The 13,068-nt window shown below is 71.4% G+C and overlaps 3 protein-coding genes across 3 annotated transcripts; 2 read left to right on the forward strand and 1 right to left on the reverse strand.

Annotated features, from left to right (window-relative positions):
• Positions 1-19: 19 nt before the first annotated feature.
• TCAP (titin-cap) lies at positions 20-2,356 on the forward strand. The gene is made up of 2 exons (XM_083809216.1): positions 20-1,085; positions 1,711-2,356. Exons 1-2 carry the CDS (start codon positions 937-939, stop codon positions 1,964-1,966), a joined length of 405 nt encoding a protein of 134 aa, XP_083665342.1. The 5' UTR covers positions 20-936; the 3' UTR covers positions 1,967-2,356.
• Positions 2,357-3,364: 1,008 nt separating this feature from the next.
• PNMT (phenylethanolamine N-methyltransferase) lies at positions 3,365-5,708 on the forward strand. The gene is made up of 3 exons (XM_083809206.1): positions 3,365-3,570; positions 3,783-3,990; positions 5,158-5,708. Exons 1-3 carry the CDS (start codon positions 3,417-3,419, stop codon positions 5,591-5,593), a joined length of 798 nt encoding a protein of 265 aa, XP_083665332.1. The 5' UTR covers positions 3,365-3,416; the 3' UTR covers positions 5,594-5,708.
• Positions 5,709-6,468: 760 nt separating this feature from the next.
• Positions 6,469-11,917, reverse strand: PGAP3 (post-GPI attachment to proteins phospholipase 3). Its single transcript, XM_083809203.1, is given in 10 exon segments — positions 6,469-7,140; positions 8,011-8,215; positions 8,319-8,455; positions 8,545-8,606; positions 9,363-9,425; positions 9,550-9,702; positions 9,811-9,824; positions 9,827-9,907; positions 11,468-11,623; positions 11,626-11,917. Coding segments are annotated over 10 exon segments (1,116 nt in total). The 5' UTR covers positions 11,807-11,917; the 3' UTR covers positions 6,469-7,076.
• Positions 11,918-13,068: the final 1,151 nt, after the last annotated feature.

The raw sequence follows: 13,068 nt of genomic DNA on the forward strand, positions 1-13,068 counted from the left end.
AGGATCAGTCCCAGGGCTCCTGCGGCTGCTGGCCGCGGGGTCCCCGTCCCCTGTCCCGTGGTGGTGGTGGCGCGGAGCATCCGTCCGCCACCCCAGGCAGGGTCTGCCCGCGCGTCCCCTCGGGCCCCCGTTGTTTCTGCGGCCCCGGGTCCCCTCTGCTCCGCTGAAGGGGTCGGGGACGGAGCCCGACGTCCCCGGGGCCCGGCCAGCGAGCTCTGCCCGCTGGCACCCTGCGAGCACCCATCTGTCCGCAGCCCCCATCTGTTCACCCTACAAATAGCCTGGCGGGGGGGCCCCCCGTGGCCAGCACCCCGCTGCCAGCTCGCACAGCGCAGCGGGGATGGGGGACACACGCACGGGGATGGGACCCCAGCGGCCCTTCGAAGGCAGCAGTGGGGCAAGGACTGCCAGGGGCTGGGTGGCACGGGGTGGCACGGGGTGGCACGGCCACGGTACGGGCCGCAGCCCCCCCACAGAGCCGCTGCCACCTCTTGGGTCCGCCGTGTTTGCTGGTCCCGGGGGGCCGGTGCCAGCGCCGCAGCGGGCAGGGAAAGGCCAGGCGTGCCCTGGGCCGGGGCCAGGGGGGGGCCTCACGGTGCCGGCGGGGGCTGTCCCCACGTGTCCCCACACCCCACAGGGACACAGCCCCGGGGCAGGGGCTGCCACCACGGGGGGTGACCCTACCAGAGCAACCCTGGGCGCGCGGGGCTGAGCGTGGCCGGACGCACACGAGGTGACGCATGTGTCCCCAGTGCCACCCCCCCCCCCGCTTACCCCCCCGGGGGGGGGGGGCTCTTGGCACCCACCCGTCCCCGCGGTGCCAGTGACACGTCCCAAAATAGCCTCCCCCGGGGCCATATAAGCGGGGCTGGCAGGCGCGGGGCAGCAGAAGCCGGAACCGGGGCGCGCGCAGCTGCACCCCGGGGTGCCGCGGGGATGTGGGGGCCGAGCACGGTGGTGCGCAGCGGGGGGCTGCTCTCGGGCGCCCGCCTGGGCTGCCGCGTCAAGGAGGAGGACGTGGGGCGCCGCGAGACCTTCAGCGCCGAGTGGCTGGACCTGGAGCTCAGCACCCGGCCCGAGGAGGGGTGAGCGGCGCCGACGGACTGGGGGTCCGGGTGCTTGGGGTCCCTGAGGGATGGGGGGTGGGGGGGGGAGGTCCCCATAGGGCTGCGGGGGGGCTCCGAGGGTCCGTGGGAGATCCAGGGAGGTGGGGGGGTGTCCAAGGGTCCTCGTGGGACTGGAAGGGTCTTGGGGATTTCTGGGGGGGGGGGGGGGGGCTGCATGGGGCTGGGGGAGGCTGCGTGTCCACACGGGGACGTGGGGGGCTCCCGGGGTCCCTGTGGGGCTGGGGAGGCTGTTGGAGGGGGGGTCATTGTGGGACAGGGGGGGCTCTGGGTGCTGCAATGCAGGTTGTAGGGTTCCCATGGGGTGAGGTCCCCATGGGGTTGGGCGGGACCTGGGGGTGCAGGGGGGGTCTCCAGGGGTCCCCATGGAGTTGGAGATGCCATGGGCGGGGGGTGGGGGGGGGGTCACCAAAGTGCCCAGGGGGACTTGGGGATCTCCACGGGTTCCCCACGAAGCTGGGTGGTCCCCATAGGGCGCGGGATGGTCTGGGGTGGAGAGGGGGGGGTCTCCAGAGTTGCCCATGAGGTGGGGAGGGACAGGGAACCCCCCCCCCCGCTCCCACCCCCACGAGCGCCTCGTGCCCAGGTGGTGCCGGCGGGAGGTGGACGAGCGGCGCCGCGAGACGCTGGAGCAGCGCGGGGAGACGCGGGTGCTGGAGCAGCGCTCGCCCTGGGGCGTGCTGCGGTTCGGGCTCCTGGGGCAGCCCCTGGCCCAGCACCTCCTGCCCTACGCCCGCACCCTGCCCCTGCCCCTCTTCGCCCCCCCGGACCTCCGCGGGGCCAAGGCGGGCGTCCCCCGCACCCTGTCCCGCTCCCTCTCCCACGAGGCCCAGAGGGGCTGAAGGCGGCGGCGGCGGCCGTGGGTGGGGGGCTCGGGGCGCGGGCTGAGGGCAGGGGGCAGCGGCGGCGGGGTCCTGAGCCCCTGCGCGCGCCGCGGCCCCCAGGGGAGGCAGAGGAGGGTGGGGGGACGTGGGGGTGGGCGCCCACCCCGTGGCGGGTGGGGGTGGCCGGCGGGGACGGGGCGCCCGCGGCTCGGGGCGGTGCCGGGCGCGGGGGCGACTCGGTTTCCCTGGCAGAAGGAGGGGGTGTGAGGATGGGGAGCGCTGAGCCCCCCCCCCCCCCCCAACCCCAAGCCTTCAGAGGGGCTGGGGGGGGGTGGGCGCGGTGGGGGTTTTTGTGTGGTTTTGTACAAATCAGACTTCCTTTGTACTGCAATAAAGTGTCCAGCCTGGGCCTGCGGCTCCAGCAGCAGTGTTTTATTTATGGGGGGGGGGAGAGTACCAGGACCTGCCCCCCCCCGCCAGACCTGGCTCAGCTCCCCCCCTCCCCATCTGCCCTTTACCCCTGGACCCAAGAGAGGGGCCCTGGGGGGGGGGAATTGGGGAAACTGAGGCACGGCCCATTGCTGCAGGACGCGGGGTTGGAGGCTTGCGGGGGGGGGGGGGCAGATCCCTGCTTATATAACTGCCCCCCCCTTTTGCCAGCCCAGCCCCTGGCAGGGTCCAGGACGACCTCGGTGCCAGCGCCCAGATTAGCTGTTCCCGCCCGGCCGGATCCTGCTGTCCCTGGGCCACCGCCAGCCCCTGTCCCCCTCCCTGTCCCCATCCCCTTCCCGTCCTCATCCCCATCCCTCCCCTCCCGCTGCTGCCCTTGGGGCTCCAGCACCTTTACCCCCCCTCCTCCCCCGGCCCCACAAGCAGCTCCCATCCTGCCCCCGGTCCCAGGGTGCTGGGCGCGCTGGGAGCACTGGGAGCACTGGGAGCGCTGGGAGCGGGCAGGATTGGTGGTGCCGGCTCCTGCCAGGGGCTGGGCTGAGCTCCAGCACGCTCGGCTCATCGGTAACGAGGGAGCACCCAGACGGACCCCGGCCCCATTTCCAGCCCCAGCCCAACCCCATCCCCATCCCCATGGGGCAGGCCTGGAGCCAGGGCAGCACCTTTGGGTGCTGGGTGGGGTGGGGGTGCGCCGTGCTCCCACCATGGTGCTGGGACACCCACTCCTCAGGTGGGCACCGGCTCCAGGGGCTGCAGCAGGACGCCAGGCTCCAGCCTCCCCCCCCCTGCTCCCGGGGGGGGGCACAGCAGGGCCGGCTGCTCAGCGCAGGGCCGGATCCGGCCCCGGGCACTGACGCTAACCTGGTTATCCGCGATGGACGGCCGCAATCAGCGCCGTGCTGAGCACAGCCATAACTCACCGTGTGCCCCCCCCCGCCCCTCACCCCCCCACCCCCCCCCCCGGCCTTGCCGGGGCTATAAAACGGGTCCGGGCGCAGCGGCCCCCGCAGCCCCCGCCATGAGCAGCCTGGCCGCCGTCCGGGAGGGCTACGAGCGCTTCGACCCCCGCGCCTACCTGCAGAACAACTACGTGCCCCCCCGGGCTGACTTCTCCTCCGAGGACTGCGTGGTGCCCTGGAAGCTGCGATGCCTGGCCGAGACCTTTGCCAGCGGTGAGGGGGTGCTGGGGGGGGGGGGGTCCCCGGCTTTGTAGAAGGGTGGGGAAACCGAGGCACGGGGAGTGAGGGGGCACCCACCGCCCTGCCACCCCCCCCCCCCCCCACTGCTGTCCCCTGGTTTGTCCCCCGTGTCCGGCTCCCCCAGCCCCATGTCCCCAAGTCCCTGACCCGCTGTGGGACCCCCCCCCATGTGCTGCGCCCCCCAGGTGAGATCCGCGGGCGCACGCTCATCGACGTGGGCTCGGGCCCCACCATCTACCAGCTGCTGAGCGCCTGCGACCACTTCGAGGAGATCGTGGCCACCGACTACCTGGCGGTGAACCGGGAGGAGCTGCAGCGCTGGGCGCGGGGCGAGCCCGGCACCTTCGACTGGAGCCCCTTCATCCAGCACGTCTGCAAGATCGAGGGGCGCGGGTAGGGCTGCGTGGGGTGGGGGGGGAAGGGGACACGGGGACCCCTCCCCAGGGCGGGTGGTGCGGGGCTGAGCGCTGGGTCTCAGGGCACGGCTCGTACCGGGGCCCCGTGGGGCTGGGATGGTCCCAGTGGGCTCACGGTGGCTTGTTCCCCCAAATAATGTCCCCAGAGCCCTGCAGGATCCCAGCCCCAAGTCCCCACGGGATCCCAGCCCCTCGTCCCTGTGGGTGTGGGGCTGGTCCCTGCAGGATCACGGCCCCCTGGCCCCGGGGACTGCAAGCTGCTCCCCACTGGGCTCACGTCCCCACACCCCCCAGCCCGATGCGCTGATCCCTGCGGGATCCCGTCCCCACCCAACGGGCTGAGCCCACGGGAGAAGAGCCCCCACGTCCTGCCCCTGTGTCCCTGCCGATACCGGGCTGATCCCCGTGCAAGCCCACCCCCACATCCCCCCCAGGATCCCATCCCCACGTCCCTGCCGATGCTGGGCTGAACCCCACAGGACCCTGTCCTCATATCCCCATTGATGCCAGGCTGATCCCTACAGGACCCTGTCCCCCATCCCCGTGGATGCCAGGCTCGTCCCCATGCCATCCCATCCCCACACCCCCACAGATTCTGGGCTGACCCCCGCAGGACCCCACCCCCCCTTTCCCCATTGATGCCAGGCTGATCCCTGCAGGACCCCAGCCCCCTGTCCCCCCTGACGCCAGGCTGAACCCCGCAGGATCCTGTCCCTGTGTCCCCATTGATACTGGGCTGACACCCCCCCCCCCCCCCCCCGCAGGACCCCCAGCCCCATGTCCCCACAGATGTCAGGCTGATCCCTGCAGGACCCTGTCCTTGGGTCTCCATCAGTGCCAGGTTGAACCCCGCAGGACCCCAGCCCCGTATCCCCATCGATGCCAGGCTGATCCCCGCAGGACCCCAGCCCCATATCCCCATCGATGCCGGGCTGATCCCCGCAGGACCCCAGCCCCGTATCCCCACCGATGCTGGCCTGACCCCCCCGAAACCCCATCCCCACAGATGCCGGGCTGATCCCTGCACGACCCTACCCCCGTGTCCCCACTGACACCAAGCCGACCCCCTCAGGACCCCCATATCCCCCTCCCCACCCCACCTGACCCCCCCCCCCCTCCAACCCCCCCCCCACGTCCCCCGCAGGGAGCCCTGGCAGGAGAAGGAGCGTCGGCTGCGGGGCCGCCTGCGGCGCATCCTGCCCATCGACGTGCACCGGCCGGACCCGCTGGGCGCCCCGCTGCGCCCGCCGGCCGACGCGCTGCTCTCGGCCTTCTGCCTGGAGGCCGTCAGCCCCGACCGCGCCGCCTTCGCCCGCGCTCTGGCGCACGTGGGCTCGCTGCTGCGCCCGGGGGGCCACGCGCTGCTGCTGGGCGCCCTGGGCGAGTCCTTCTACCTGGCGGGCGCCGCGCGCCTGCCCGTGGTGCCGCTGGCCGAGGACGACGTCCGCGGGGCGCTGGCGGGGGCCGGCTTCGCCCTGCGGCAGTTCCGCTCCTACGCCATGCCGCCCGCCCTCCGCACCGGCGTGGACGACGTCGACGGCGTCTTCTTCGCCCACGCGCAGAAGCCGGCGGAGGCCTGAGGTCCCCCTGTGTCCCCCCCCGCGGGGACGGCGGCCCCCCCAAAAGTCAAATTTCGCACCCCCGAGTCCTGGTGTGTCCCCGTTGCTGCCCGCAATAAAGGCTGAGCTGAACGGCTTGGGGAGAGCTGGGGGGGTCCGGGGGGGTCGCGGGGTGCTGGCAGCCAGAGGGGCTGCTCTGTGGGTGCAGGACAAGGGGGGAGATTGGGGGGAACCCCCCCCCAGGGACAGCGGCCCCCCAAAAGTCAGTTTGCGCCCCTCCGAGTCCTGGTATATCCCTGCTGCCCCCCCCATAAAGGCTGAGCTGAACGGCTTGGGGAGAGCTGGGGGGGTCTGGGGGGGGGGGGGTCGCGGGGTGCTGGCACCCAGAGGGGCTGCACTGTGGGTGCAGGACAAGGGGGGAGATGGGGGGGGCACCCCCCCCCTCCTGGGGACCCCCCAGGGATGGCAGCCCCCCAAAAGTCAGAGTTTGCCCCCCAAGTCCTGGTGTGTCCCCGCTGCCCCCCCCCCCCAATAAAGGCTGAGCTGAACGGCTTGGGGAGAGCTGGGGGGTCTGGGGGGGGGGGGGGGTCGCGGGGTGCTGGCACCCAGAGGGGCTGCGCTGTGGGTGCAGGACAAAGAGGGGGGGGCACGGGTGGGGGGGGTTGGTGCACAGCAAGGGTTTGGGGTGCACATGGGGCAGAGAAAGGATGAGTCGGGGGGGGGCAGGGGGCACACAGGCGTGGGGGGGGCAGCGGGGTGGGAATTGGGGCGCAGGGCAGGGGGATACAGGCTGCTGGGGGGGGCAGCAAGGGGTACGGGGGGGGGGCAGAGGGGGGCTGGGAATGGGATCGAGGAATGAGGGACGCCGGGGGGGGGGGCACAGGTTGAATTCCAGCTTTATTCACAGCCCAGGGCACATCCGGGGGGGGGGGGGGGGCTGCACCCCTCCCGGGGGGGCTCCCCACAGGCTGCGCAGGGGGGGTCTCCCCCTGCCCCAAGGCACCGCTCCAGCCCCACGCATTGCACCGTCCCCCCCCCGTCCCCCCCCCGACCCCCTGACACAGGCACCGGCGTGCACAGGCACCGTGTGCCCCCCCCCCCCCACCCCCGGGACCCCCCCCCCCCCCCCGCCTCCCGTGCCCGATCCCCGGCCACCCACGGCCCCCCCCCGCGGCACCGCGCGCCCCAGCAGCCGTTGCCACCTCGCGGCTGCCGAGCTCCACGGCAGGGAGCCACGGGCTCAGCACCGGCAGCTGGGGGGGGGGGGGGGGCAGCTGGGGGGGGGGCCCAGACACCCCCACCTGGGTTACCTGCCCCCCCCCCGCATGCCATGGGGTAGGGGGGGGAGATAAGGGGGGTGCGCGGAAAGCAAACCTCAGGAGGCAATGGGAACTGGGAGGGGGGGTGCAGCTGGGGGGGGGGACAGGGTCTCACTTGGCACACGATGGGGAAGGGGCCCCCCCCCGTGGGGGGGGGTGGTTGGGGGAGGCCCCCCCCAGCTGCTCTAGTCCGCTTTGGAGAGGTCCGAGTTGGCCTTCAGGAGGTAGAGGCTGTCGTCCACCAGGAAGCTGCGGGGAGGGAGGGGGGACGGGGCTGGGGGGGGGGGCACAGCTCGGCCCCTCCACGTGCAGGTGCTGGGTCGGGAGGTGGGGGCGCCCCAAAAGCCCCCCCAGGGCCCTGCCAGACCTCAGAGCCTCCCGGGGAGCAGCAGTGGGGTCCCCCCCCACAGCTCCCCAATTTCAGGAGGGGGGCGCCCAGCACCCCAGGGGCGAAATTGGGGTCCCCGAGCACCTCAGTTTGAGGAGGGGGGGCGCTGAGCGTCCCGTACGGAAGGGAAGGGCCCCGATATCGGGGGGGGGTTCCAGCACCCCAATTTCAGGAGGGGGGCACCCAGCACCCCAAGGGCAAAAGAGGGGCCCCCAGGCATATCAATTTGAGGGGGGGGGGTGCTGTGCATCCTGTACAAGGGCCTCAACCTCAAGGGGGGGTCCCAGCACCCCAATTTCAGGAGGGGGGCACCCAGCACCCCAGGGGCAAAATTTGGGCCCCCAAGCACTTCAATTTGAGGAGGGGGGGCGCTGCGCATCTCATACAGAAGGGAAGGGCCCCGATCTCAAGGGGGCGGGGTCCCAGCACCCCAATTTCAAGACAGGGAGACCCCAAGGACAAAAGAGGGGCCCCCAGGCATGTCAATTTGAAGGGGGGGGGGCGCTGAGCATCCCGTACGGAAGGGAAGGGCCCCGATATCGGGGGGGGGGATCCCAGCACCCCAATTTCAGGAGGGGGGCACCCAGCACCCCAGGGACAAAATTTGGGCCCCCAGGCATGTCAATTTGAGGAGGGGGGGCGCTGAGCATCCCGTACGGAAGGGAAGGGCCCCGATCTCAATGGGGGGGGGGGGTGGTTCCCCAGCACCCCGATTTCGGGACGGCACCCACCTGTAGAAGAGGACGTTGAGGGGCACGGTGCTGATGTGCCAGAGGGCGTGGGCGTCCAGCACCCAGAAGAGGGGGGGGAAGTCGAGCAGCTCGAGCAGGGCCCCCGCCTGCAGCAGCAGCACCACCACGGCGCACTTCCAGACGTGGGGCAGGCGCGGGCGGTTGCGGAGGCACCACCACAGCCACCAGAGCAGGTTGAGGAGCCCTGGGGGGGGGGCACGGGCACGGCGTGGGTGCACCCGGACCCGTTATCCCCCCCCCAACCCTCCATCGCCCCCCTCTTTGCAGCCACCCCCCCCAAGCCTCACCGATGGCCACGTTCGCGGCCATGTTGTAGCCGTAGTCGAAGCGGACGAGGGTCAGGTAGGAGACGTGGCAGGCGAGGAAGAGGAGGAGGAAGGCCCTGAAGACGCCGATTAAGGCCGGCCGCCGCAGCCCCAGCGTCCTGGGGGGGACACGGGAGGATTAAAGGGGGGGGGCCGTCCCCAGCCCCCAGGGACAGGGGCGTCCCCCCGCGGGGGGCGCGGGGCTCACCTGACGCAGCAGAGGTACACGGAGTGCAGCACCACGGCCGAGGCGCAGAAATAATCCAGCTTCTGCGGGGCAACGGGGATCCAGGGGAGGACGGGGACGGCGGCCCCGGGGGGTGGGGGTGGGACGGGGGGGGGGACAGGGGACTGGGACGGGATGGGGATGCAGGACTGGGATGGGACAGGGATGGACACAGGACTCGGATGGTATGGGGACACAGGACTGGGACGGGGACACAGGACTGGGACGGGATGGGGACACGGGACTGGGATGGGACAGGGATGGACACAGGACTGGGATGGGATGTGGGGACAGGACTGGGATGGGGACACGGGACTGGGATGGGATGGGGACATGGGACTGGGATAGTGACTGGGGAGACAGGACTGGGACAGGGTGGGACACAGGACTGGGATGGTATGGGGACATGGGACTGGGATGGGGACACGGGACTGGGATGGGACGGGGACAGGACTGGGACACACAGGATGGGGACACGGGACTGGGATGGGGATATAGGACTGGGGTGGGGACACAGGACTGGGATGGGAACAGGACTGGGACTGGGGGGGACAGGACTGGGGCAGGATGGGGACGGGGACATGGGACTGGGACGGGATGGGGACAGGACTGGGACAGGAAATGGGACTAGGACAGGATAGGGACACGGGACTGGGACGGAGACACAGGACTGGGATGGAATGGGGACACGGGACTGGGATTTGGGGGGGGACACGGGACTGGGACGGGGGGGGACACGGGACTGGGATTTGGGGGGGACATGGGACTGGGATGTGGGGGGGGACACGGGACACACTCACCTCAGTCACCGCCGTGTCCTTGGTGTGGAAGACGGTGGACCAGAACCAGGCGTTGACGGAGACCTGCGGGAGGGCGCGAGGTGGCGGCACCGGGGGGGGGGGGGGACACACCGGGACAGGGGCTGCCGCGTGCCCCCAACCCCCGGGGGACATTTTGGGGGGGACGGGGGGGGGGGGGGGCACTCACCCAGGCGAAGGCGACGCAGGTGGGGTACATGGGGGAGGCGGGGGGCACGGCGGCCTTGTAGCGCAGCAGCATGAGGAAGCTGGCCAGGCCGTTGAGGAGGGAGGCCAGGGCGGAGGCCGGCTCCTGGACGAAGAGGAACCGCCAGAAGGGCCACTGGGGGGGGGGGGGAGGGCGTCGGGATGATGACAAGGGGACGGGGACCCCCCCCTCGGGGTGCCCCCCCCCCCCAAAACCCAACACCAGCAGCAGGCGGGCGCTCACCTTGCCGTGGAACTGGGCACGCGGCGGCCGCCCTGCAGGTAGAGGCGCACCGTGCGCCACATGCACTCGTACCGGCAGTCGTCGCCGCACGTCCAGCCTGGGGGGGTTGGGGGGGGGTTGGGGGGGTGGGAGGGTATGGGGGGGTATGGGGGGGGTTGGGGGATTGGGGGGGGTTGGGGGGGGTTGGGAGGGGGTTGGGGGGGATTTGGGAGGGGGTTGGGGGGTTTGGGGGGGGGGTTGGGGGGTTTTGGGGGGGGTTGGAGGGGGTTATGGGGGGTGGAGGGTGTGGGGGGGGGGTGGGGGGTGGGGGGGTTGAGGGGTTTTGGGGGGGGTATGGGGGAGTGGGAGGGCGGGGGTGTGGGGGTGTGTGGGTGGGTAATGGGGGGGGGTGGGTAATGGGGGGGAAGAGGGGTTATGGGGGGGTATGGGGGGTAATTGGGGGGTACAGGGGGGTATAGGGGGGCATAGGGGGGTATGGGGGTGGTATGGGAGGGGATATGGGGGGGTTATGGGGGGTATTGGGGGGAAGAGGGGTTATGGGGGGATATGGGGGATATGGGGGGGGTAATTGGGGTGTATGGGGGTGGTATGGGAGGGGATATGGGGGGGTATGGGGGGTATTAGGGGGTAAGGGGGGGTATGGGGGATCTCGGTGCACCCCCGCCCCCCCCCAGCCCCTCCAGTCCCTCCCAGTACAGACCACTGGGCAGCACAGGCAGGGTGCAGGAGCTGGGAGCAGCTGGGTGCTCGGGTGCTGCGGCCCAGCAAGTCCCAGTATGGCCCAGTGCCCCGCCAGTATGGCCCCAGTATGGCCCAGTGCCCCCTCCAGGGGAGCTCAGCACCTCCCCCAGCAAAGTCCAGTGCCCCCCAGTATGGCTCCATGCCCCCCAGCACAGCCCTGCACCCCCTGGTATGGCTCAGTGCATCCTCCAGTATGGCCCAGTGCCCCCCCATGGCTCCAGTATGGCCCAGTGTCCCACCATGGCACCAGTATGGCCCAGTGTCCCCCACCATAGCCCAGCAAGCACCAGTATGGCACTTGTGTCCCCCAGCACAGCCCCCATGCGGCCCAGTGACCCCCCCAGACCTAGCCCAGTACATCCCAGTGCTCTCTAGGAGAGCCCAGTGCCCCTCTGCCTGGCCCGAGCACATCCCAGTGCCTCCCAGTAAAGAACTAGCCCAGCCCAGTGCCCTCCCAGCCCAGCCCCAGTACAGCCCAGTGCCTCCCAGTAAAGGACAAGCCCGTCCCAGTACCCTCCCAGCCTGGCCCTAGTACAGCCCAGTACCTCCCAGTACAGCCCAGTGCCTCCCAGCACATCCCAGCGCCTCCTAGTGAGTGAAGAACTAGCCCAGCCCATTGCCCTCCCAGCCCGGCCCCAGTACAGCCCAGTGCCTCCCAGTACAGCCCAGTGCCTCCCAGTGAAGGACCAGCCCTGCCCCAGTACACCCCAGTGCTCCCAGCGCCCCCCAGACCCCCCCCAACGCTCCCAGCCCCGCCCCCCCCGCGGAGGAGGAGCCCGCGCGGAGGGGGCGTGGCCCCGCGGCAGGGGGCGTGGCCTCATTGCAACGGGCGTGGCCCCACGGCAGGGGGCGTGGCCTCGAGACGGTGGGCGGGGCGTGTCCCTCGCGGGCAGCCAATGGGCGGGGGGGGCGGTACCTGTGAGGCCCATGTAGAGCGGCTGCCGGGCCCGGAAGTGCCGCAGCGCCGCCCCCGAGCAGTTCCGCCGCTCGCAGCGGCCCAGGCACTCTCGGTACAGCGGCTCCCGGTCGCCCTGCGAGCCGCGGGCCGGGCCCGGCGCCGCCGCCGCCCCAGCAGCAGCAGCAGCGCCGCCCGAGCCGCCCCGCCGCCCGCCATCGCCGCCCGGCCCGGCCCGGCCCGGCCTCGCCGCTTCCGGCACGCCCCGGAAGCGGGGGGCGGCGCGGGGCAGGGCGGGATGCGGCGCCGCGGGGTGTTGTGGGATATGTAGTCCTGCTCGTGTACACACACCGCCCCCATGGCAACGCGGCCCCGGGGGCTGGGGGCGGCCTCAGGGCTGCCCCCAGGATTGTCCCCATGTCCCCAGGGACGTCCCTAGGGCTGCCCCCATCTCCCCAGGATCGTCCCCGTGTCCCTAAGGATGTTCCGAGGGCTGCCCCCATATCCCCAGGGCTGCCCCCAGGATTGTCCCCATGTCCCCAGGGATGCTCCTGTGTCCCCAGGACTGGCCCCAGGACTGTCCCCGGGGCTGTCCCCATGTCCCCAGGATTGTCCCCATGTCCCCAGGGCTGTCCCCATGTCCCCAGGATTGTCCCATGTCCCCAGGGATGTCCCCAGGATTGTCCCCATGTCCCCAGGGCTGTCCCCATGTCCCCACAGCCCGCAGCTGGTCCCACACCCCAGGACTGAGCCAGTGCCACAGGTCTGGCGTGCAGGGACAGTTCTGGGGTATGGGAACAGTCCTGGAGTACAGGGACAGGGGGACAGTTCTGGGGGATGGGGACAGTTCTGGGGGATAGGGGGAGAGTCCTGGGCTACGGGGACAACAGGACGGCTCTAGGGTACAGGGACGGGGTATGGGGACAGTTACAGGGCATGGGGGCAGCATGGGGATATGGGGACAGAGGGACGGTCCTGGGATATGGGGACAGGGGGACAGTTCTGGGGGACAGGGGGACAATCCTGGGCTACAGGGACAATGGGATGGCTTTAGGGTACAGGGGCTGGGTATGGGGACAGCTACAGGGTACAGGGGCAGTATGGGGACGGGGGACAGTTCTGGGGTACAGGGACAATTCCAGGGTATAGGGTCAGTACTGGAGTCAGGCCTTGCCCCGTACCCAGGCCTGTCCCCCACACCGCACCCAGGCACTGTCCCCCTGTCCCCAGCACCGTCCCCATCCCCAGTGCTGGTGGCAGTCACAGCCCCAGTTGGATGGGGCACAGGGAGGGGGCTCCTCGCCCGGAGCCGGGGTGGTTCCCAGCAGCGGGGCCAGGCGATGCCCGTCCTGGTGCTCCCAGTGCCCCATGGCTCTGGACCGGGGGTGTCCCCGGGTTGGCGGTGCCCGGGACGGCAGGCCCAGCATTGCACGGTGCTCCCGGGACGGAGCGGCCGAGGACACCCGGTGGGTCTGGTGCTGGGGGTGCTCAGGGCAGCGGGGCCACCATGCCTGGGGACGCCCAGCGTGCGGGGGTGACCGAGGCAAGAAGGCCACCGGTGCCTGGTGGCTCTGGTGCCTGGTGCTCCCAGGACAGAGCAGCCGAGGGTGCCCGGTGTCTCT

The sequence above is a fragment of the Anser anser genome (genome assembly GCF_964211835.1).
Source record: "Anser anser genome assembly, chromosome: 23".
In the NCBI taxonomy this organism is placed as follows: domain Eukaryota; kingdom Metazoa; phylum Chordata; class Aves; order Anseriformes; family Anatidae; genus Anser; species Anser anser.